The 26,062-nt window shown below is 38.8% G+C and overlaps 1 protein-coding gene across 2 annotated transcripts in view; it reads right to left on the bottom strand.

Annotated features, from left to right (window-relative positions):
- The window catches only part of NKAIN2 (sodium/potassium transporting ATPase interacting 2), a 373,202-nt gene that overhangs the window by 3,092 nt on the left and 344,048 nt on the right, over nt 1-26,062 (bottom strand). The window contains exons 5-6 of one of the 2 annotated variants that reach the window (XM_070733468.1): nt 21,524-21,580; nt 4,985-5,066 (exon numbers count right to left, since the gene is read on the bottom strand). In XM_070733468.1, the coding sequence (XP_070589569.1) occupies nt 4,985-5,066; nt 21,524-21,580 (139 nt within the window). Of the gene's footprint in view, nt 1-4,980; nt 5,067-21,523; nt 21,581-26,062 lie in introns of those variants that run through there. The other variant, XM_070733467.1, reaches the window with a different exon arrangement.

Here is a 26,062-nt window from a genome sequence, read left to right as displayed (position 1 = left end):
TATGTTTGTTTGTTAGAATGAGTGACTGGTTTTTAAGAAATTGGGGTTTTAGATTAGTTAGTTTAGTTTTAAAATTGGATTTAGGATAATATGTATTGTTCTTTTATATGCCGTAAGCTGCCCCTAGTCTTCGGAGCGGGGCAGCATATAAATCCAATAAACAAACTAACCAACCAACAAACAAACTTAGAACCCAGGTATCAAACTCGCTGTATCACATTGCCTTCATGTGACATTTTACGACATTTTTCTCATTTGCGGAGCTGGGATGGGTATGGCCTGCACATGGTGCATTCAGCCTGAGGGCCACCAGTTTGACACCTGTTCTAGAAGCTCTAAAGCAGTGTTTCCCAACCTTGGCAACTTGAAGCTATTTGGACTTCAACTCCCAGAATTCCCCAGCCAGTATTCGCAAGGCACAAGGCAAGGAAGGACAAAAACTGCTAAGAATTAGAAACTATTTTAGCTGTTGAACTATCTGTACAGCTTAAACAATGTCACCATTAGTAATGCAGGTAGATCATCTCCAATTCTAACAGTCCCAAAAGACATCAGAAATTATTTGCGCAACTGGCACACCAGGCAAACTTGGGCGAACACCCCCCTCACCACAGTTGAAATATGGTGGTCTAATGTCATGGAATAGGAGACAGATAAATTTGATTAGACAATACATTGCAACAAAATACATTGCAACAAAAAGGCCAAGAAAAGGCAGTCATTGGTATGTTTGTTTTAAACCACAGTTTGTATAATTGTCATTTTAAAATCCTGGTTTGATGAATAAGAGGCAGCTGGATTATATGACAGTAACACAATTGCAGCAGCAGTGACTGAGTTTACACATGGCATTAGTCAAAATTACACATCATGTGGTGTGAATCCATCTACTGGACTACCCGCTTCTTCTCAATGTCAGTTGGCTTGTAAGAATTTGCTAGACTATGATGGTATATCCTCTGCTGCTTTATTAGAAATACTATGCTGAATTTACCAACATGTTAATGGGAAAGCTGTTTAAAAAAAGAAACAAAGCAGAGTTTGAAATGTTCTTCCTGTACTCCCGTGTTTCGGCTGCATGCTTCAAAATTTATGTTGACTCCTCCAGCCCTCCAGCTTTATGTTTAAAAAGCTCTGTGAATATAAACAGCTACTTTCTAGGAACATAAAAAGAATGGAACAATATCTCAGCTAGGAGGCTCCGTATGTTGATAGCAAGGTATACTGCCTAAAAGAAGAAATACAATTAGAATGGCTCTCAGTAGGTTTTTTTTAGATGTATGGATAGTCCTTGACTTATTCTCCATGGATTTTGCTTGTTAGGAGGTTGCAAAAAGGTGATCACATATGTTTAAGTTTAATCAGATTTGTATGCCGCCCCTCTCCGCAGACTCGGGGTGGCTCACAGCAATAGCAATACAATGTAAAACAAATCCAATATTTAAATTAATTTAAAAAAACCCACAAGTTAAAACCAATCATACACACTAGCGTACCATACATAAATTTTATAAGCCTAGGGAGAAGGAACATGTCAATTCCCCCATGCCTGACAACAGAGGTGGGTTTTAAGGAGCTTACGAAAGGCTAGGAGGGTGGGGGCAACTCTGATATCTGGGGGGAGTTGGTTCCAAAGGGTCGGGGCCGCCACAGAGAAGGCTCTTCCCCTGGGCCCCGCCAACCGACATTGTTTAGTTGACGGGACCCGGAGAAGGCCAACTCTGTGGGACCTAACTGGTCGCTGGGATTCGTGCGGCAGAAGGCGGTCCCGGAGATATTCTGGTCCAGTGCCATGAAGGGCTTTATAGGTCATAACCAACACTTTGAATTGTGACCGGAAACTGATCGGCAACCAGTGCAGACTGCGGAGTGTTGGTGTGACATGGGCGAATTTAGGAACGCCCATGATAGCTCTCGCAGCTGCATTCTGCACGATCTGAAGTTTCCGAACACTTTCCAAAGGTAGCCCCATGTAGAAAGCATTACAGTAGTCGAGCCTCGAGGTGATGAGGGCATGAGTGACTGTGAGCAGTGACTCCTGGTCCAAATAGGGCCGCAACTGGTGCACCAGGCGAACCTGCATACTGATGATACCTCACCCCATGCCCTTGGATGATCTCACCCAGAGGTTTCATGTAGATATTGAATAGTAGGGGGGAGAGGACCGACCCCTGAGGCACCCCACAAGGGAGTAACCTAGAGTTCGACCTCTGACCCCTCACTAACACTGACTGCGACCGACCAGAGAGGTAGGAAGAGAACCACTGAAGGACAGTGCCTCCCACTCCCAACCCCTCCAGCCGGCGCAGAAGGATACCATGGTCGATGGTATCGAAAGCCGCTGAGAGGTCAAGAAGCACCAGGACAGAGGATAAACCCCTGTCCCGGGCCCGACAGAGATCATCCATCAGCGCGACCAAAGCAGTTTCCGTGCTGTAGCCGGGCCTGAATCCTGACTGCTGAGGACCTAGATAATCGGCTTCTTCCAAGGACCGCTGGAGCTGGAGCGCCACCACCTTCTCAACAACCTTCCCCATAGAGGGAAGGTTGGAGACTGGTCGATAGTTGTTGAGAATGGCTGGGTCCAGGGAAGGCTTCTTGAGGAGGGGGCGCACAAGTGCCTCCTTGTAGGGATCCGGGAAGGACCCCCTCCCCAAAGAAGCGTTGACAATCTCCTGGACCGAGCTCCGTGTCACCTCCCTGCTGGCCGAAACCAGCCAGGAGGGACACGGATCCAGTAAACAGGTGGCGGAACTCACAGCTCCAATGGCCTTGTCCACTTCATCAGGTGTCACCAGATCAAACTCTTCCCAGACAGGTGGACAAGTACGTGCCCCAGTCACCTCAACTGACTCGTTGTCAGTCGACTCTGTATTCCAATTGGAGTCGAGGTCCGCTCGGATCCGAGCGATTTTATCAGCGAAAAACGTGTTAAAATCCTCGGCACTACTCTGCAAGGGCTCCCCAACTCCCCCCTGATTAAGAAGGGAGCGGGTCACCCTAAACAGAGCGGCCGGGCGGGATTCCGCTGATGCAATCAAGGCGGAATGATACGCGCATCTTGCCGCCTTGAGCGCCACTTTGTAAGTCTTAACATGTGCTCTTACAAGTGTTCCCAGGGCAGTGATGGGCTACCAAAATTTTTACCTCCATACTGTGAGTGTGGCTTATGCATTTTGTTTCAACATCTTTCACTGCAAATTGGGTGCTCTGGGGTGGAGCTCCAAATTTTGCTACCAGAACTGCGCTCCTGACCATTCCCGTAGGAGCCCATCACTGGCCCAAGGACACTGCAACTGTCATAAATATGAACCAATTGACAAGCATCTGAATTTTGATCACGTGACATCACATGAGGATGCTGCTATGATTGCAAGCATGAAAAATTGTCATAAGTCCTTTTTTAAAGTGTCGTAAGTTTGAACGATCATTTAAATGAAAGGTTGTAAATTGAGGACCAGCTGTATAACTTTTTTTTTATATGTTTTTTTATTGTTTTTTCCTTTGTACGCTTTAGTACAATGTCAAATATCTTCTATTTCCAGTACAATAAAATGCAGTATTTTTTAGTAACTCTTTTATAATCCGAGGAAAAAAAACCATAATACAAAATTATTAATTTCTCTATAAATCTTTTATCCCTTACTGCAATTTTTTAAAATCTAATCTTGTTCTCCAGCAATCACAACCATCATGTATTACCTCTCTTCATTAATGTTCCGTCAAGTACATACTGACAAATAAACAATATTTCTAATATTCTAATTAACTGGTAGGCTGTAGTGCCTCCTAATTCTCTTTACACATTTTACTTAAATCTAAAAACCGCTATAGGCTATCAAATCACAAGGATTGAAAATACTAAAAAAGAAAAAAAAGAAAAGAAAAAAGATATAACCAATTTCATACATTTTTTTTCAGTGCACCATAAATCATCTTTGTTCACTAATTCCATTTTTATAAATCTTTCAAAACCATCTCTGTTCTTATATGCCAGTTTAACTTTTTAACAACAACAACAACCAATTGTAAAACATTTTTCTGGACACATGTAATTGAAAAATGTTATGTTAAAGCCAAAGCCACAGTTTCCCAGCCACAACCATGACAGGGACATATTCTGCCATTTGTGACTCTTAGGACTACAGACAAAGAAACTTCTGAAAACATCAAGGAAAAAGAATCGCACATGATATTTAATAATCGGAAAGCAGTTTTACACAGGGGGGCAATTCCATGCTAACATTGTATATTTAAAGGAAATGGCGCAGATATATTGTTTTCAATGCCAACATCTGGGGTTCGCTAGTCCTGTGATGACAAACCTATGGCACGCATGCCACAGGTGGCACATGGAGCCATACGGAAGGGAACGTGAGACTTTTCCATGTTTCTATGAATTGTGCCACAAAGCTATTGTATTTCTCTTCCTGCTGCTTCAGTAAAGTTGACTCAGTCCCTAAATCTAGAGATGTTTGCATTATCAGAACCAAAAAATAGTCATATCCTCTTACAGAAAAAGTATAATTTATATGTTCTCCAATAACCACTGTATGGACAAGCTGAACTGAACAGTAGGAGCAGGGAATGAGGAACACTTCGTACAATGTCGTAGTATGATTGTCCATATGGAAAGCTAGTTGATTTCAGTTGAATGCCCACATTAATGTGCTGCTGTTCACAAACATTTAAAAAAACATTTCTTCCTGATGAAGCAGATTTGATTAATGGCAATCTCAAAGTTTGACCAGCCCAACACATCTGTCACCATTATATTCTACCTTTCAGTGCCTTTACACTAAGCATTGCAAAGGACAAAATGCTGCGTATTATAAAAGTAACAATTTATGGTGAATACATTGTGAACTAACATTATTCAGGTATCAAATGAACAATTTTCTTTGAATTACAACAAGTAATTTTTCTTTAATTTTTTAGTATGTCTCCAAAAACCCACTGAACAAAAATGAATGTTGATACTCACATATACATTGGTTGTAGCTGTAAATGTGATGTCTTCTGTGGGCCTTGATAGCCGTAAGAGTCAAATCCACCTATGAAATCAACTGAAAAAGGAAGGTATTTCTTTAATTGCTGACATCATTTTTGAAGATATAAGTATCATGACTGTAAAACAGATTTACACAAAGACTGTATTGGCCAGTAGCTTCTCTTCCTGTATTCAGGAAGGTGTAAATCACAGATTTATTAGTATCTATCTGTATAAAATATAAAGATATACAAATAAAAATTGTATGTATAAAACAAATTATACATTTGTTCTGATGCCAGCAAGCAGTCCCCCTAAGTGGTGTGTATAAACTGCTCATTTATTGAAGCTACAAGTACAGTAATGCAAAATCATTCCTTTGCAACTTCCAAACATTTAAACTAGTTGTGATTATTGGTATCACATATTTGCTGCCAAGCTGTGATTCCCTGAAAAAGAGATGCAAAGCAGGTAGACAATGTTTTTGAAAAAATAAATGGCTTTTAGCATTGGGAGGAGAGGAGAGAGAAATGGAAAGAGAAATAAATAAAAAACAATCATGATTGCAGTGATCCATGGGGGGAAAAACCAAAACCCACAATGAGATGATGAACCTATTAGTATACACAAAAAAAAAAAAGACATAAAAAGCATGTCGGGTTCGATTCCTCCAAAACTTTTAAACAGGTAAGATATTATCAAAAATAGGGGGTAGGGAATAGGAAAAAGAAAAAAAGAAAGAAAGAAAAAAAAGCAAAAAATCCATACATTTAGACTATTAGGTCAATAGAATAAATTAGCTTCAAAACATAAGCTGATATCACATAAACATTTTTCACATAAAATAATTTATTTTTCTCATTTCTAAAAACAAAATATATTTAGTTTGGTCTATTTCTTATCAGGGATGCCTTGGCCTGGCATCAAAGAATCCCTATATCAGTGATGGCGAACCTTTCTAGTTCACGTGCCAAAAGGGTGTATGAGCATGTGCTAGCATGCGCACCATGTGCCCACACCCTTTCCCTCACCCTATGCATGCACACCCGCCACACTGCCCCTGCATATGCATGCAATCCCCTCCATCCACAGACATGTGAATCCTGAGACGGTGAAAAAACAGCCAAACCAAAAATTCAGAAAAACAGACTTCCGTTTTGTGCTGGTTTTTTGCTAGAAAATAAGAGAAACTTCTTATCTTTCGCACTCTGGAGGCTTTAGGGAAGCTTCCTGAAGCCACGGAGTGCAAAAAACAGCACTATGGGCAAACTGGAAGTCCAGTTTCCGGACTTCTGATTTGCCCATTGGGCTGTTTTTCATACTCTGGGGCTCCAGGAAGCTCACTTGAAGCCTCATGAGTGCAAAAAAAAGCACAAGGGAGAAACCAGAAGTCCATTTTTCTGAACTTTCAGTTTGCCAATTAGGCGGGCGGTGTTTTATTTATTTATTTATTTATTTATTTATTTATTTATTTATTTATTTATTTATTTATTTATTTATTTATTTATTTATTTATTTATTTATTTATTGGATTTTGCATTCTGGAGCTTCAGGGAAGCTTCCCTGAAGCCTCTGGAGGGCAAAATGGCCTTCCCCAAGGCTAAAATTCAGCTGGCTAGCACACACGTATGGTGGATTGACATAGGGCAACGCCTCACATACCCTCCAATATGGCTCCGCCATCACGGCTCTATATGTTGATCAATATTAAAGGATGTGTAGACCATGGGTGTCACATGATGTTTTCTCATTTGTGGAGCTGGAGTGGGCATGGCCTGCACATGATACATCCAGCCTGTGGGCCACCAGTTTGATACCCCTGGTGTGGACTGAATATGGCAAACTTCTGGTCCTTCAGTTGTAGCAGAAGTTTTCAGAATTGTTGCATGTTGGCCAAATACCACAAGGAATTGAGAGCCCAGATTGCCAAGGACTATATTTTCTTTTACCCAACAGGTAAACATATTTTGTATAGTAATAGTATGGATAACCCTGTCGCATTGCAATTTATGTCACTTAATGTTTATTGTAGCAATAAAATCACTATTGTGCTAAGTTTGCACAACAGATACGCAATCTAATCACTTCCCTTAGCTTGATGGTGATTTTGCTAAATATAGCACAGAGCCATAGAATTGTGCCCAATATCCATAAACTATATTATAGTACCATGTACTCAGAACTGTTATTGTCCAACATGAAAATAAAAAAAATATTTTGGCATCTTGAACATTTTCCCAATTGTTCTTTCCACAAGGCGTTTTAGCATGGAAGTGCCTAAAAAGCTGCAAAAAGTTTCATCAGCTCCTTTCTAATAACACAGATATAAAATAAATACCAACAGATGCTCTAACTCCTAAACTGATTTATCAAAAGTGCTTTAGAGCTTTGCTTTGTATCTTGAAAAATAACATCCAATATCACTAATTAAGCTTCTTCTTTCAGCTTCTTCTTTCAGAAAAAAAGCATAAAAGTGCTAAGATATCTTCTCGCTGATATAAAACATCAAAGGCTTAGAAATACTTTTAAAAGAAGGAATTATGTTAAATCTCATGAAGCCCCAAAATCTATATGCTTATCTGGAAGTAAGCTTGATTGATGATTTCACTGAGGCTTTAGTTCTCTTTACACTAGAATGCAGCAAATATTAATCAGGAAATAGAAGATTCAGGCATGCTAGTACCTGGGTATATAAATTGCCTTTAACTACATTTCTCATACAAAAGGTGATGCATGAACATAATACAAGCACCTTCTTAACAGTTCCCCTAGATTTTCCTCGCACTGTTTCTTCCTTTTTTCAAATCGTAAAACCTTAATTATAAAAGGAAATGGAGAATAGCCCTCAATCACTAGTTTTGCTCAGCCTTTGGATGAGGTACAGAGAGACTAAGCATCCTGCTTCCAGAGATGTTGTGTCGGGGATAAAACATAATTTCTTTCTCTTACTGAGGCTTGCCTTTTTGTTCCATTAAGCATTCTCAAGCATGGTCCTGAAACTTTCTGAGTTGGTGAGTCCATTTGGAATTTTGAAAAAACGAGAGCTCTCTCACAAAATGGCTGCTTTCAGGACATGCACAAAATGGCAGTCATGGCGATATAAACAAAGGTCTGATTTAGGGATAGACCCCCTCCCCCCTCCAAATTATCTCAACTTAACTCTGTTCTTTTCCTAGTCTGGTTGAATTTCTAAGCAGAGAACTGGGATAGTCATCCAGCTCGTAAAAAAATTCAAATAAAATAAAATAGAAATCTTGCCAATACAGATGACACTAGAGAGAAAAGGTAGAGGAACAATCATGTGTCAGAGAGTCAAATGAGCACCAAAGGAATGCTCAGTAGACATTGGTATTTCTGGGTGTCACATCAGCAGTTTTTATGTCCTTTAACTACTCAGAGCTATGGGGAGTTGAGCAATATAACAACAAAACTACTACTACTACTACTACTACTACTACTACTACTACTATTCCCGTTTTAAATTATACTTGTATTAATTTGGCAGCTTACTAAAGCATCTAGATCAGTAGTTCTCAACCTTTCTAAAGCCACGACCTTTAATACAGTTCCTCATGTTGTGGTGACCCCCAACCAAAAGTCTAGCACCAATTCTCCCAACATAACTTTAAGCTGATTGGCAGGAAGGTCAGAGGGAGACCCCCACTGCAAATGCCTGATTGGTCGAATTGTAAAAATATATTCCAAGGTGCCAGAATAGAAGCTTAAGTTCTTAACACCATGGGAAATTTGTCTTTTTTCCAGGGTTTTAGGCGACCCCTGTGAAACAGTCATTCGACCCCCAAAGGGATCCCGACCCCGAGGTTGAGAACCACTGATCTAGATGATTTGAAGCAGCTTTGATTCTTAGCAGTAACATTAAATTTTACACTTGGCTAGCAACTTAACTATACAATTTTACTCTGTAACTTGTTTAAAAGTTGTATCTGAAATCCCAGGGGAATAGAATTATGCAAGCAAGGCTTCAGATTTAAACATTTAGAGCTAATATAGGTAGTCCTCACTTAATAACCACAGTTGGAGCTAGTACTCTGCCACTAGGTGATATGGACATTCAGTGAAAAATCATGTGATCTCACCTGTCTTACGACATCAGTTCCATTACTGTTGTTAAGTGAATCGCCTACAAACATTAAGCACATCACATGACTGTGGCTTACAACTTACTGCCAGCTTTTCACTGAGTGTCAAAAGCTGGTTGTGAAGCTCCTAACTGCATGATTGTGGGATACTGCAATGCTTGTAAGGACCAGACATAAAGCTACTTTTTCAGTGGGTCCCTAAGCCCAAATAGCCGCTCACAGGTCAGTTGTGAACCAAAGTCTACTTATAATTCTTAGGAGGGATGTAAGAAACCTTTCAAAATGGTACTTCGAAAAAAGTACCATTTGCTTTGCTTGGATTACTAAAGCAACTACACATTTTTCCAGGCTTGCTCAGAGGCGTCTATGCATACTTTATTTATTTATTTATTTATTAGATTTGTATGCGCCCCTCTCCAAAGACTCGGGGCGGCTAACAACAATAAAGAAGACAATGTAAACAAATCTAATATTAAAAATAATCTAAAAAATCCCAATTTAAAGAACCACTCATACATACAAGCATACCATGTATAAATTCTATAAGCCTAGGGGGAAGGGAAATTTCAATTCCCCCATGCCTGACGACAGAGGTGGGTTTTAAGGAGCTTGCGAAAGGCAAGGAGGGTGGGGGCAACTCTGATATCTGGGGGGAGCTGGTTCCAGAGGGTCGGGGCCGCCACAGAGAAGGCTCTTCTCCTGGGTCCCGCCAAATGACATTGTTTAGTCAACGGGACCCAGAGAAGGCCAACTCTGTGGGACCTAACCAGTCGCTGGGATTCGTGTGGCAGAAGGCGGTCCCGGAGATATTCTGGTCCGATGCCATGAAGGGCTTTATAGGTCATAACCAACACTTTGAATTGTGACCGGAAATTGATCGGCAACTAATGCAGACTGCGGAGTGTTGGTGTAACATGGGCATGCCTTGGGAAGCCCATGATTACTCTCGCAGCTGCATTCTGCACGATCTGAAGTTTTCAAAGCTAGCCCCATGTAGAGAGCATTACAGTAGTTGAACCTCAAGGTGATGAGGGCATGAGTGACTGTGAGCAGTGAGTCCCGGTCCAGATAGGGCCGCAACTGGTGCACCAAGCGAACCTGGGCAAACGCCCCCCTCCCCACAGCTGAAAGATGTTTCTCTAATGTGAGCTGTGGATCGAGGAGGACGCCCAAGTTGCGGACCCTCTATGAGGGGGTCAATAATCCCCCCCCCAGGGTTATGGACGGACAGATGGAATTGTCCTTGGGAGGCAGAACCCACAGCCACTCCGTCTTATCCGGGTTGAGCTTGAGTCTGTTGACACCCATCCAGATCCCAACAGCCTCCAGGCACCGGCACATCACTTCCACTGCTTCGTTGACTGGACATGTGTGACAAAGGGACTGTATGTCAACATGTGTATATGTGCAGAGCAGGGGTGGGTTCCCCCTGGTTCGGACCAGATCGCCCAAACCAGTAGTGATCTATTGGTGATGTCAGGATGGCATCATGGACTCAGTTTGGGCACCGCCATTTTTTTGGGGGGTGTAATATTTGACGAATTTTTTACTGTTTAGACGTTGTTTCCTCTGCTGCTGTTTGAAAAAGGGCCTTCCTGCTTGCCCCCGAGTTTACACTTACCTTTATTCCTTCACCCGAAGCACAGCTGATCAGCTCCTCAGCTGTGTTTCGGGCCGATTCCAGCTACTGAGCATATGCTGAAGCAAAATTGGATAAGGAAACGTGCATGCGTGCATAAACAGAGCATGCGCACATGCCCAAAATGTCACAATGCGAACCGGCCGCGAGGTAAGAAGGAATCCACCCCTGCTGCAGAGGCAGCTGTGAACAGCTTTTGAAACAGCTAAATGAACTTGAAAAAGACAGGTGCTTTGCTTGTGCTATGACTGCACTTTACAGAGCTTCTCATTCAAAGATTTAATATTTAGTGTGCAGAAAATGGAGGGATGCATGGGTGGCAGCAAGAGTCTCCTACTCCACGTGTGCAAATACTTCCCAAACAATGAAAGGAAGAAATCTGCATAGCAACTTAATCTCTGGTGACTTTCCTAGACCAGTGTTTTGGGGCAAGAGAGGACAGAAAAGAATAGCTAGTTCAGAGCCCTGTTGTTTCTCTGATCCTCTTGGATGAGAACAGCAGGAAGCCTCTATGTCTTGTAACAACAAAGAAATTGCTGGGTTGAAATGTGATTTTTCTCCCTACATTGCTCACTTTGTAATCCAGAACAGCAAGAGATAATGGGAAAAGGCCATCAGGGCATTTTAAAAATCTACCTGTCCAACCAAAACAATAAATACACCAGCTACTGTGATATAAAACCTGCAATGGTGTTAGGCAGCCAGGAAAAAGAGGAATTGTCTCCTCCCTGCCTGTATTGGGGTAGACAGAGCACGCCCAATAGATATACATACTAAGCACAACATCAATCATTGTGTGAGAAATCTATTGCAATTCCATTTGTAGGATCCAGGGGAAAAGCAATTAGTGTGTAGCTCTAGGATTCTGTGGCCTTCCATCTGGAAAAATCCCATATTAGGTTGGAGTTAAGGATTAGCTGCTTTGTGGTTAGGAGATGAATCATCCATTCCACACAGGTTAAATAAAGAAAAAGTATTGTCTGATTGCAAATATATTTCATTGGTTGCAAATGGCTATTAAAGCAATCTGTGCATTTTTAGAGAAATGCTTATTAAGCCACCCATCCTAAAACATGTATATATTATCTCAGCTACACAGAATTAACTTCTTATAATACTGGATATGTATCAGCAGATAAATGGTGAAAATGATGGAAATAAAACTGGAACTGAAGAGATAAACCCCCAAATGTAAGAAAATAAAAGACCTCAGAGGACTTATTTAGAGTGTATCTATCAATGTATTTTACTAAATTGAGTCTCTAAAAGACAAACAAATATCAAGCTGTATATTCTATTATAGGGCCCTTGTGGCTTTTGTACACTTTGCAATGAGCTATTTTAAAAGATTTTTTTAAAAAAAACCTTTTACATGGAGAAAAGGATGAATTCACATTACCAGTTCCTGTATTGATTATTTCATTTAAGAAATGTAGCCACTGCAATTTTCCCCCCACTTGATTTTAGAGCAAATGGAAACATTCTGATTGTAGTGGCTGAATTAGATGGGACGTTACATTTGTTATACCAAAAATATAATTTTTTGATCAACAAAATGTCGTGCTTAGAGCTGACTAAAAAGATGCCAAAAACATCTTTTTAAAGAAATAAATAAATAAGGAAAGCAAGCAAGCAAGCAAGCAAGCAAGCAAGCATGTTAGAAAAAAACTAAAAAGTGGATGTGTCCAATCATTGATAGTTAGGTTTGAATTTACATAGTAGCAATAATGGTGACAAAACCCCAATTTTTCTTTCCCCTTACTGTATCTGCAGATTCTGCCATCAAATCTATCTTGGAAAGGTGAGTAAGACTAGGCTCTTATAGGCACTCCAGATGGTTTACTAGCTTTCTTAGTGGCTAAAATTGTGCATATCCACTCAGGACTGGATAGATTCTACAATGGTAAATGAGACAATATCCTACATGGTAATTTGGAATTCCTTTGAGTTTGCAGCATCTAAGGAGGTCAGTAGGGCACTTAATGTGTTTTGAAGGCTCCTTTCTTTAGATGTCCTGTTTTTTTAGGGGTACCAGGCAGTACATGCATTTTTGGATGTGGGACATTGTCAATACTTCACTGGCATATAATTATATGATACAACATGATATAATAGGCAATCAATTATGGTGGCATTATGCCACTAGCACTAAAAAGCTGAGTGCCCCTTTTTGGTGAATCCCTCCATGAATCTACACGCTCTAACGCTCAGACTAAGGGCCATGGTGACACAGGAGTTAGATTGTGGCACTGCAGGCTACTTTTGCTGACTGCCGCTGCCAGAAGTTTTACAGTTCGATTCTCACTAGGCTCAAGGTTGATTCATTCTTCTAGCTTTCCAAGGTCAGTAAAATTGTTGGAGGCAATATGATTGTTGGAGGCAATATGATTGTTGGAGGCAATATGCTGATTGTTGGAGGCAATATGATTGTTGGAGGCAATATGCTGATTCTGTCAACTGCTTAGAGTGGGCTGTAAAGAATTATGAAATTGTATATAAGTGCTTTTGCTATAATTGATTACTCTTCTTCTCACCGCTTTGATTTTGGAACTGTGTAAGCTAAATTTGTTGAACTTTGGGGTGAGGGACTTTTGTGTGTGTTTAGTAAAGTGAGAATGCTTCTTCTTTGTATATTTATGTGTGCTTGGCCTGAAACAGGACAAAATCATCTAGCTATATGTTGGTATTCTGGACCAAGCCAGAGATCCTGTGGAAGCCTTGAACTGGTACCTGGAGGCTATAAGGATCTGGATAGGATTAAACACGGTCAGTTTAAGACAAAGTTGCTGTTTGTCAGTGGACGTCTAGATGGTGAAGTAACAGCAGTTTCAATATTTATTCTAAAGAGTTATGTTTCCCCAAAAAGAATTAGTTCATGATGTGAGATTCTAAGATGTCTTCGGACATTTCAATGATGAAGCTCCCACAACTTCCGAAGTTCCACTTAACTTAACTTAACTTAACTTAACAGTCTACTCATTGAGTACAGTTTGTCAGCCAGTTGTGAATCCATCTGGTGGTGAAGCTATCTATCCCACTTTTTTCTAGTTTACGAAGAAGTAGGTTGTTCATTGTTAGTTCTTTTCTTCAGAAGATGACAAACTGAACAATGCTAGATAAATGTACAGCAACAAGAGCCTATTGAAAATAGTCAGATTTTTTTCATTCCCATTTCTCTTCATATATGAAATGTGAAGAAATGCAAATTGCCCTTAATGAAGAATAATCAGAAACCTAAGCATCACTCTTTACACATAGTTTTGGATCACCAGAGCAAAATCATTCCGCCAACATTTCTAAAATGAGAGAGAGAGAGAGAGAGAGAGAGAGAGAGAGAGAGAGAGAGAGAGAGAGAGAACATATTCAGCCATTTGCTTGCTCAGACATGCATTGTTATCCTTTTATAAAATTCAGAATTTCATTGTCTCATAAAACCTGGTGGCACGAACCATCCCAAAAATAAAAATGCACATAAAGAGAATATTGAGTAAAAGATAATTTACTTGTCTATTTTGGACTTTTTAAATATTGCAAAACTTGTATTATTTGACCATATCCATTCTGTCCTATCTTTCCCCTTTTTTAAATCAAGACAAAGGAAGGTGAGGGAGATCACCAACATCAACTGTTGTGATCTTTAGATGTACAAATCCAGTCAGTCAGTATCACATAATCAAATTACACCCATGCATATATATCTGCATCAGTTAGCTTGTTTTGCTCTAGAAGAATACTGACAGTGAAAAAAACCTGTTAACAGAAGAAAACGAACACAAAGTTTTAACTAATGCAGAAAACCTGAAACAAACACTAGCTGCAGTTCCATCTAGCTTGATCCGTGAACAAATCAAATTGTGGGACTTACTTCCAAAAAGTGTATAAAGGGTTAGACTGGACTGGGTTCTTCTTTTTCTTATATACCTGTGTGCTCATTTTTGAATTTCTATTTTTCTTGTTCAGAAATTTCATCCAGCTTATCCAATGCACCTCAAAATACCAGGTACTGGAGTTGAAAGGTCTAAAAAGCCTTTAGCATGTAGCTAGTCATCATTGCAATATTGACTAGTAAGTCAGTAATCATGTACAAAACGCATGGAATGTTAAAATGAAGGAGAAAGTGGGGCAATATTACTAGCAAAAGGTATCTGAGACACCAAGGACTATTAACAAATGGGTTACAATAGCAGCCAGGTAAGCTCTGACTTGTGAAATGGAATATGAAATACAAGGAAGTAGTGGTATGGGGGGGAAAAACAAACCCATGCCAGCAAATCAAAAGACTGTTCACATTTGGTATGACATACAGAATTAGGAGATGAACAGAGTAGAAGAATGAGATGCTGTGAATTTTTGCTTCTTCTTAGGTTGCAGGATTAAAAATCGGCAAAATTGCAGAGACAGAGGAATGAATGAAGCAATTCTTCTGAGTCACTGCAGTGAGTTATAATGGTAAAATAATCAGCATATGTCAGATAGAGTTCTTGAGCTTTAAGTGGAAACAAGATTTCTCCCATTATTGGAATTTCATCCTGTCAAACGTGTATATGCAGAGGCCATCCTTTCTGTGACATTTCATATTTGTGAAATACTATTGGCAAATCCTCTGTTAATATCCATCCAGCTATTGTACCCAGGCAAGTTACAAGTCTCCGCTTTTAATTCATGAATTTTGAAAGCATATTATGATTTTAGAAAAGACCTCTCTGGATAAACTTTATAGTATATAAATAAATCTGCTCACCCCTATGGGTGGTATGTCTCTTCCTCATTCTTGGGTCCTCTACCTTGCTGTTTGAAGGGTTGAAGGTTCTGAGCATCATCTTAGCTGTTCCTGGAACTCCGCTTTTTTGGACAGAAATTATATGACTCTGGGATGCTACGGCAATCTCTCTCTATAAAAGCCAAATACCACTCACTCATCACAAAATCTCCAGAACTGTAAAGCCTACAAAGTTGAAACTTTACATGTACTGTATATTCCTCTTGGCTTCTAGGTGCTCCTTAAGAAAGGATTTTTTGAAATGATGATGAGATCAGTAATATTTCTTACACAGTATTATATTAATTAAGACACTCTGATGCTAAGGAGCTAGACACTTTACTCCTCCTCCCCACCTGAAAAGAACTCTGTTCCAACTGCCAGTTGCCTTATATTAATACACAACTATTCATTAATTTTCAAGCTTTAACTATCAATTTATGAAGTCTGATCACATACTTTTGTAGAGAAGCATGAGTATCCAGCTACTAGTCATAGTATGGAAGATCGCTTCACTCGTTAGCAACTCATTAAGTGCTGAAAAAAAAGGTGGAAGATTGCTTGCTAGCAAAGCACAGAAGATCACTTCACTGGTTAGAACCTTGTTAGGGCTGAAAAAAGGCTTCTAAAGCACAGAAGCTCAGCTGATTGCTGGAGGGAGCGGCAGTGAAAAAAACAGGCAAAGGGAAGATAGCTTAGCTAGCAAAACATGGAAGATCGCTTCACTCGTTAGCACCTTGTTAGGGCTGAAAAAAAGCTTAGTAAAAGCTACATTCAGAGTATAAGACACACCCAAATTTTCAGCCTCTTTTAGGGGGGAAAAGATGCGTCTTATACTCCAAAAATATGGTGTGTGTTTTTATGTATGTGTGTGTGTGCGTGCATACGCATGTGCGTTCTGGTTGTAAAATATCCAAATTGTGATCCCCTGACTGTGGGGACACTACAACTATCATAAGTTTGAGGACTGGTTGTAAAGTTACTTTTTCATCATATTTGTAACAACAAAAAGCCGTAAAAAAGAGCAGTCATTAACAGACGACTATTTATATCAGTCTTGGCAATACTATACCTGAGCGGGCAATTCTGAGAGTTGCCTTTCATATTTGTGTTGCAAAATGCCCACAATCAGCTAGTGAGAATGAATGAATGAATGAATAAATAGAATGAATGAATGAATGAATGAATAAATAAATAATCATTCAAGTTAAGGAAGGCTGTCTTATTGGAATTATTTGCTATTATGATGTTAACAGTTTGCTTTAAGTCACTTGTATTATTTCTGAACCTTCTTCTTACTGATTATATTCCTGGAATCCTATATATTCTAACTGGTATTTCTTAAGTTTTTTGGAAATCAGATTTCCCAATGTCCAAGGTATGCACTTGATTAAATTTTATTATATATTTTTTGGGTTTACTTAATAGACAAGATGCAGTATATTCAAGATACTATAGACCAGGACTTCAGACTACTCTGATATTCACCTGCTCACAAACAACATCTATTAGGTTTTTAGTCAACTAATAGTGTTAGCATTGACCAAATGTTTAGAAATGTCCATCTCTTACTCACAAAACCTGAAAGTCAGTGAGCAGTGAGCAGTGTAGACATTCTGAGCACTCAAAAGAACATATATTTCATTCATATAATTCAGACAGAGCACAGAGAAATATAATTTATATTTTCTCTCTCTGAAATGAAATTTCAGTTGAACCGGGGTATTTTCAGAATCATTTCCATAATAATGTTCCATTTTACATATGGCGCATTCTAAAGCTGTCCCTGAAGGATTTTCAAATTGAACGATTGCTTCAAATAAGTGGACAAGAGAAAAAAGGAGAAGAAAAAAGGCAGCTATGCCCAATCAGTGCCATTTAGAGCCAGCCCAAGCAATGAAATAAATCTCTAATGAAATAAGTTGTTAGCGGAGATTGCTGTAGACAATTTTATTAGAAGAGAAATATAGGGAGAAAACTGGTACAAATGGAGGAAAACTCCAGCAGGAAGATTAGCATTCTGAAAGGTTAAAGCAAGTATGAGTCAACAACAATTATGTCCAGATGTTCTACCTTCAGGCAATTCTTTTTCTTATGAACTTGGCTGGACAGAAGCCCCTGAAGATTTTCTATGAAATTGTTTGCGGTTGTAAGCTATATCTTGGGGTACATATGGGATTTGGAGAGAGCTCTGACTGAGTCTTACTCATAAGAAATCTTTGCAAAAGCACCAAATATTCTTTTAAACTTTCAGATTTCACGGGGAACAGATTGGCTGTTTTAGAAAAAGTTGTCCACCATTACTGCTTTTACCAAGGAACTCCTGGTATGCAATGGAGTTCCTTCCAAGTACAGTTTGAAAGGGCTGCTCTTTGTCAAATCGGAGCAGAAATAATATTTTAGATTGGGTAAATTTGGTGAGGTTCCAATAGATTTATTTTCATGGCTTCTAATAAAAAAACAGGTCTAGCAGACGATTTGCTACGGTTTTGTTAAATTCTAAGATGTGATTATTCTGGCCACCCTGTTCATAATATACAGTACAATACACTGTGTAGTGTGATTTTGGTGTGGGGTTGAATGATGTGATATAGCATAGCATAGTATATAGCATAGTATAGATCAAGTTAAGCTTTTCTCTAGAGATCAAGGCATGGGGGAACTAAGATACACTTTCCCCCTAGGCTCTCACAATTTTATGTATGGTATGTTTGTATGTATGATTGGTTTTTATATAATAGGTTTTTAACTGTTTTTTTAGTATTGGATTTTGTTGTACTGTTTTACTGCTGTTGTTAGCCGCCCTGAGTCTGCGGAGAGGGGCGGCATACAAATCCAATAAATAAATAAATAAATAAATAAATAAATAAAAGTAATATCTTTTTATTTTATAAAGTACTGTAGGGCAGGGTTTCTCTATCTTGGCCACTTGAAGATGTGGGGCTTTGAATCTAGAACTCTTGACCATCCATCCACACATCCTCAAGTCACCAAAGTTGAGAGACAGTCTTTTAAAGTATGAAATAATCAGGCTTAGAGCAGTGATTAGGTCAATGCCTGCAATGAATTCCTATAGCTGAAGACGGACATATACTGTTGTGGTTGGCTCTGGGCCAGCTCCTGCCCCAAGGACTGTGGGGGTGGATGTGGGTGAATCCTCCCAGTGTCAGAGGCCTGTTTTACTGCCGACTGCTTTGGACAGTGTTCTGTCTGGGTTCCCCCAGACGCCAACACCAACTAAAAAGAGTAGCCAGACACGCTGGTAAAAAGCAAAGTCATTTTATATCTTTGAAAACAAACACAGATAACAAAAACTGTTCTTACAAACTGGAATGCTGTGAAGCTTCACAGAAGAGTCACGACGGCCAGACAATACAACAGGCTTCTTGCTGGCACACACACCACTGTAGATAATAAAACCCACGCCTCCCCCAAGTTTTCAGCCTTCGAGGCCACAAGCCAGAATCAGAGACGCCAAGGATCGAAGCAAGGTCACAGGACTCCCAAAAGATAACTCTCCACAATACAGGAAGGGCGGCCCTGCCTTTTCAACCTTTCTGAGGAGAATCACACCCAAACCCAGCTGTTGCCTATTAGGGATGGAAGTACCTGGCTAATTGTCCCCTTCTTTGTGCTGCCCTTCTCTGCCTCATATCTATGATGGCTTGTGCGTTCTCATCTAATGACTCCAGGCTACTCGCTGGGGAGAGCTCCCCCCCGGGGGTCTCAGGCTGTTCCCCCTCCTCCTCGTCCTGACATTCCTCTTCCCCGTCTGCCTGGTCCTCCTCCTCCTCCTGTTCCTCGTCCTCCCCCTCTGAGCATGGAGCCGGCAGAGTTCCAGTCGTTCCCTGAGGAGCCTCAGACTGAATCACAACAGACAGCAAAGTATCATTGGAAGCAGGGAGTGACTGTGAAATGGGACCCTCAGAGGGGGTCATGGCAGACAGCCCATTAGGAAGCAATTCATCCTCCTCCTTATCTTCGCTGGACTCTGATGAAGAAGCATTTATTGACGTACGCAGGCAAAGGGCCATGAATAGAAAAGAGCAGCTATGTAGGTATTACAAGAGATAAGAGAGTTCACCTGTGGTTGGGTGTGGTTCAACTAATTAGCGCTGCTGTTAAATGGGCAGCGTGCCGGCCTCTCAGTGTGGAAGATTATCTGTTTGTGATAGTGGATGTGGCTTATTCTCCGGATTCTCCAAGGACTCTGTGCTTCGATATCAGGACTCTGAACTTAAATCATAGTCAAACGTGTGAGTTGGAAAACGTTTGAAGGAGAGTAGCTGTGACAACTTCACAGCTACTTGTTAATTGTTTTGTTTGTTTTTTCACTGCATTCAAGTCTGTTTGCTTTGAAGGTGAGCCCTTTGACTACCAAAGGGGTGTTTTGCTTCTATTTTTCTTTGGATAAAGACAGTATTCTTGACTTTTCACGTGTGTGTGCTTTTTCTACCTTTGCATTTAATTAGGGGCTCGTGTCAACAGCTCAGCAGAACATATACAAGGGTTTTTTTGGAGTTAATACAATATGTTACCTGTTACAGTTATTAAACTAAAGTGCCAAAAATTCTACAATTAACAAAACTCTATATACATCTAAATACATTCACATATTCCCTTTCATGGTAAGGAATGTTTTGTAAACTAAACACGTGAGCAAGAGCAAGCCAAATAAATTCAAGGCATGAGATAATGGAAGAAAACATACTTAAATCTATTCATTATCTATATAACTCACAGCAGTTCTCCATATCTTGAAAACCATCCTTTCTTCCACTATGTCCATTCATTATGTCATTATATACTTTTTCGTTCTAATTTCTTACTTCTCTCTTTCTATGGATTTCCTCAACTATCAAATCATGGTTTTCTGTCTTCTTCCTCTCAGCCCATTAAGTGTTCTCTTTATAACACATATTAAGTGTTCTATTTTATAATTTAATTTTCATTCATATTCTGCAATGTAATTTGTTCATACTGATTACTTATTTTTATATTCAGCCAATATTCATTTAGCTCCCACTCATTCTTGACCTATCTCTTCTTGTCCTATTACACACACTCTATGAATATCCTATTCCTGTATCGACTTTACTCATCTAATTCCCACTTTGATATAAAAAAGTGAGCTGAAAGCATTTACTTTTAACAAATATTCATTCCCACAACTGATGACATATATCCAACTACTTTCTCCCCAGTATTTACATGTCTTAAATTTCTCCACCGGCCTTCCCATCTTTAGTTACACTCTATGAAGGTATGAAAATATCTACTAGGGTTGATTTATGAATAACATACAATAATTCATTTCATTTTTCCTATTGCACACAACTACCTTGGTCTTGAAACATTAATTTTCAGATCTATAATTCTCATTGCAAGACATAATCTATCTAATATTCATTTAGCCAGACATATGGCACCATTTGTGTTCAACGTATATTTATTATCAACATCCTTCTAACATCATAAAAAATGTTTCTAATATATTCATTCATGCATGCATACATTCATTAAACACCCAAGAGGACATCAAACATCCTAGTTTTATTTCTTGCTCAATGTTGGACCATTCACTAAGCATTTAACTTATTCTCATTATTTTTTTTTTACTTCTGTAACATTTCTGCCTTATTTATTTAGCAGCAAAACAGTGCAAAACATTCCACAATTCAAGCCATTCTTTTTATCACATGCTTTTTAAAAATATGGATTCATTCATTCATGTATTAATTCATTCGTATAAACATAACTACAGGCAAAGTTTCTAAAACAACAAAACCCCAATTCTTTTAAAGCACTCTGAAGAATAATGTTTTATGATGCATGTGAAGAACTTGAAGGGTCATAGGAAAGCAGATCTCAGAAGTGAACTCATGCCACAAAAAAAAAGGAAAAAAGAAAGAAAGAAGGAAATAAAAAGAAAATAAAAAGAAGAAAGAATGAAAGAAAAACCTTGTAAGAGTTCCCACAAACCATTTCAAAGGACACTCGAAGCAAAACATTCATAATGATAAAGAAATACATACTCTGGTTTGCTCCAGGGAGCCAGTAGGCCAATCTTCCGCCCATCACCGGGTATTCAGCTGTAAATTTTAGCAGGCCAAAACTCAGGTGAGAGTTTGAGAAAATAGAGATGTGATTTTCTTTAATAGGTAATGTATTTTTTTAAAAAAATAATAATTAATGGTTTACTGGATACTACTTTAGAAGCATCTAAACAGTATTAGCCTGTTAAGTTGTCAAAATGCTAGTGGATGAAAAGTGTGAGAAATAAAGCAACATGCAGTGGATAGATGCATCAACCCTAATCCAACACATATATTTTAGGATGCTCCTAATCACTAGTTCATAAATTCAGATCATTTCTTACTTCAAACCATGGTTTGTTTTAGTTAAGATTCTAACTGAACCAGTTCAGGAAAGTAAAGTATATGAGTAACAGCAGCAGAATTGAAGGTAGGTTAAAAATGACTCTACCAGTTTCCAAAATTACTGATTTCAAGATTATTATTAACATAGAAACATAGAAGATTGACGGCAGAAAAAGACTTTATGGTCCGCCTAGTCTGCCCTTATACTATTTCCTGTCTTAGGATGGATCTATGTTTATCCCAGGTATGTTTAAATTCAGTTACTGTGGATTTACCAACCACGTCTGCTGGAAGTTTGTTCCAAGCATCTACTACTCTTTCCGTAAAATAATATTTTCTCATGTTACTTCTAATCTTTTCCCCAACTAACCTCAGATTGTGCCCCCTTGTTCTTGGGTTCACTTTCCTATTAAAAACACTTCTCTTCTGAACCTTATTTAATCCTTTAACATATTTAAATGTTTCGATCATGTCCCCCCTTTCCCTTCTGTCCTTCAGACTACAGTGTTCCCTCGATTTCCGCGGGGGATGCGTTCCGAGACCGCCCGCGAAAGTCGAATTTCCGCGAAGTAGAGATGCGGAAGTAAATACACCATTTTTGGCTATGGACAGTATCACAAGCCATCCCTTAACACTTTAAACCCCTAAATTACCATCTCCCATTCCCTTAGCAACCATTTACTCACCATTATTACTGTTACTCACCATTGAATAAGACACTTAGTGATCCTGATATTTATAAATATAATTATTTATTAACAATATTGTTTTTTTTGTTATTTATTTGCAAAAATTATTAGTTTGACGATGACGTATGACATCATCGGGCGGGAAAAACCGTGGTATAGGAAAAAAACTGCGAAGTATTTTTTAATTCATATTTTTTTAAAAACCATGGTACAGGCTATTCGCGAAGTTCGAACCCGCGAAAATCGAGGGAACACTGTATACAGATTGAGTTCATTAAGTCTTTCCTGATAAGTTTTATGCTTAAGACCTTCCACCATTTTTGTAGCCCATCTTTGGATCCATTCAATTTTATCAATATCTTTTTGTAGATGAGGTCTCCAGAACTGAACACAGTATTCCAAACGTGGTCTCACCAACGCTCTATACAGCGGGATCACAATCTCCCTCTTCCTGCTTGTTATACCTCTAGCTATGCAGCCAAGCATTCTACTTGCTTTCCCTACCACCCGACTGCACTGTTTACCCATTTTGAGACTGTCAGAAATCACTACCCCTAAATCCTTCTCTTCTGAAGTTTTTGTTAGCACAGAACTGCCAATACAATACTCAGATTGAGGATTCATTTTGCCCAAGTGCATTATTTTACATTTGGAAACATTAAACTGCAGTTTCCATTGCTTTGACTACTTATCTAGTAAAGCTAAATCATTTGCCATATTACAGATGCCTCCAGGAATATCAACCCTATTGCACACTTTAGAGTAATCGGCAAATAGGCAAATTTTCCCTACCAAACCTTCCCCTATGTCGCTCACAAAGATATTAAAAAGAATAGGACCCAGAACAGACCCTTGTGGTACACCGCTTGTAACCAGGCTCTGGTCAGAATACTCGCCATTAACAACAACCCTCTGATATCTACGCTTCAGCCATTTGCAAATTCACGGAACTATCTAGGGATTAAGTCCAATCTTCACTAACCTATCTATAGGGCTCTTTATGTGGAACCGTATCAAAGGCTTTGCTGAAGTCCAGATAGGCAATATCCACGGCACCACCTTCATCCAACACCTATGTAACATAGTCAAAGAAATCAATGAGATTAGTCTGACATGATTTGCCCTCAGTAAAGCTATGCTGCTTTGGGTCCAATAAGTTATTCGTTTTTAGGTGCTGATTTATCCTCTTTTTGAGTAGAGTCTCCATCATTTTAACTATAACTGATGTCAAGCTAACTGGCCTGTAGTTACTAGCTTCTTCTCTACTGCCGTTCTTGTGGATAGGCACAACACTGGCCATTCTCCAATCATCAGGAACATCTCCTGTAAAAGGGATTGGTTAAACAAATCAATCAGGGGGATAGGAATAACATATCTGAGTTCTTTAAGAACTCTGGGGTGGATGCCATCTGGATCCATTGCCTTATTTGTCTTTAATCATTCAAGTTCTTCTAAGACATTGGCCTCTGAGGTCACTGTAGCTGAATTCCTACAGCTCCAGTGTAGGGAGTCTCTTATTCAGAGACTGACAGAATATACTGTACAATTGTTTTCCCAATGGCAATTGTGATGTATATTCTTTCAGGAAGGATTCTAATGCCTAATCTTATTTGTGGCTGTCAGTTCAACTATACCAGATTCATATCTATATATGTGTTTTCTAAAGATTATAATACTTGTATATAATAAAGCAATGTGATACATTAAGAGAAAAACAATAAAATTTAGGTGTGCCAATCCATTTATTATAATATGATTTGGTAAAATATTAAACTGTTGTTATTAAACAGTATCAAATATTTATTAAACAGAATTTTAGGACAATGATGTGATACTAAATATAAATATTACTTCCCTTTGTCACTCCCTGTAGTATATCTTTATCCATAGTTATATCAACCTGAGGAGTGGTAACTATTGTTCAGAAAAGAAGGGGGCCAGATAAATGTTGAGGAAAGAGGAGCAGATAAATTAATATATAGGAAGCCTATTGACAGCTCCACTTTTAGAGTGCAATTCTATTTATTAATTGTTTTTCATTACACAATTATTGTCTTAGTAATTTCCTTAACACCAGCTTCATTACTTGGAAAGGCAGCAATCCATAGCCAATTTTCTTTTCATGTTCTGCTTGTTCACATCTAAATGCAGACCTTTTGTTCAAAATAGTTGCAATTAATAACTTCAAACAAAAGAAATACAAAATCCTTTCACACAAAGCCATTTATAATCCACTAAAATGAATTAAAATTCCCATCTTGAGCCTAACCTATTTTTTTTTTAAACTGATAATAGGAATGGATTCCCAAAAGCACTCCATGCATCTTGATAGTAACATCCTAATTTTCTTTCCTGGTTAAAGTTTTAAATAAGATTTTAGCACCCAAGGAAATTAACCTTTAAATTAATTGCACTTATAAAATGCCACCTCTGCTTTTGTCTTCAGCCTAATTACTTGCTAAAATTTAAACCAGCCTTAGTAGCTGGTTTAATAGCTATACTTTCAGTTTAGATTACTTGCAGATAGGGAGCTAACTTCTATATGTGTATCTGCTGCTATTTGTGATAACATTATAGAAACATAGAAACATAGAAGACTGACGGCAGAAAAAGACCTCATGGTCCATCTAGTCTGCCCTTATACTATTTTCTGTATTTTATATTAGGATGGATATATGTTTATCCCAGGCATGTTTAAATTCAGTTACTGTGGATTTATCTACCACGTCTGCTGGAAGGTTGTTCCAAGGATCTACTACTCTTTCAGTAAAATAATATTTTCTCATGTTGCTTTTGATCTTTCTCCCAACTAACTTCAGATTGTGTCCCCTTGTTCTTGTGTTCACTTTCCTATTAAAAACACTTCCCTCCTGAACCTTATTTAACCCTTTAACATATTTAAATGTTTCGATCATGTCCCCACTTTTCCTTCTGTCCTCCAGACTATACAGATTGAGTTCATTAAGTTTTTCCTGATACGTTTTATGCTTAAGACCTTCCGCCATTATAATGATTTTGTTCTGCCTCTACAAAGTCTGAGCTGTTAAAATCCTTATGATAGGCCAATCTGTGCTTAATATAATTCAGAGAGCAATGGGAAAACTTCCACTAACTCCATAAACATTTCTGAATTTTTGTTCATTGTTGGGAAGTTTCTTAAACACAGATAATCCACATCACTATTGTACACTGTACTGGTGTCATCATCCATAAGTAGCTGAAATGTTTACTCCATCTCTGATAAACAAAAAGAGTTTGCTTTTCAAAATAAAGAAAATGAGTTGAAGGAAACTATGGAAAATGGCTAGAATGGGAGGTTTAAGCCACAGTTATCTTCTTTAAGTTTAATTTTCTGAGAAAGGCAGCTTCCCATGTCAACTGTTCATTAAAGACAGTATCTTGAGCCAATTGATCATTTATCTAGTGCAACATTAGTTCTGCCCTTATAGTTCAAGTCGTATAAAACCACGAGCACAAAGGTCTGGGGTTAAGTGCCATTTGTACA

This window comes from Erythrolamprus reginae, chromosome 1 (genome assembly GCF_031021105.1).
Source record: "Erythrolamprus reginae isolate rEryReg1 chromosome 1, rEryReg1.hap1, whole genome shotgun sequence".
Lineage (NCBI taxonomy): Eukaryota > Metazoa > Chordata > Lepidosauria > Squamata > Dipsadidae > Erythrolamprus > Erythrolamprus reginae.
The sequence above is the reverse complement of the archived record's forward strand: the minus strand, read 5'-3'. Positions and strand labels throughout refer to the sequence as shown.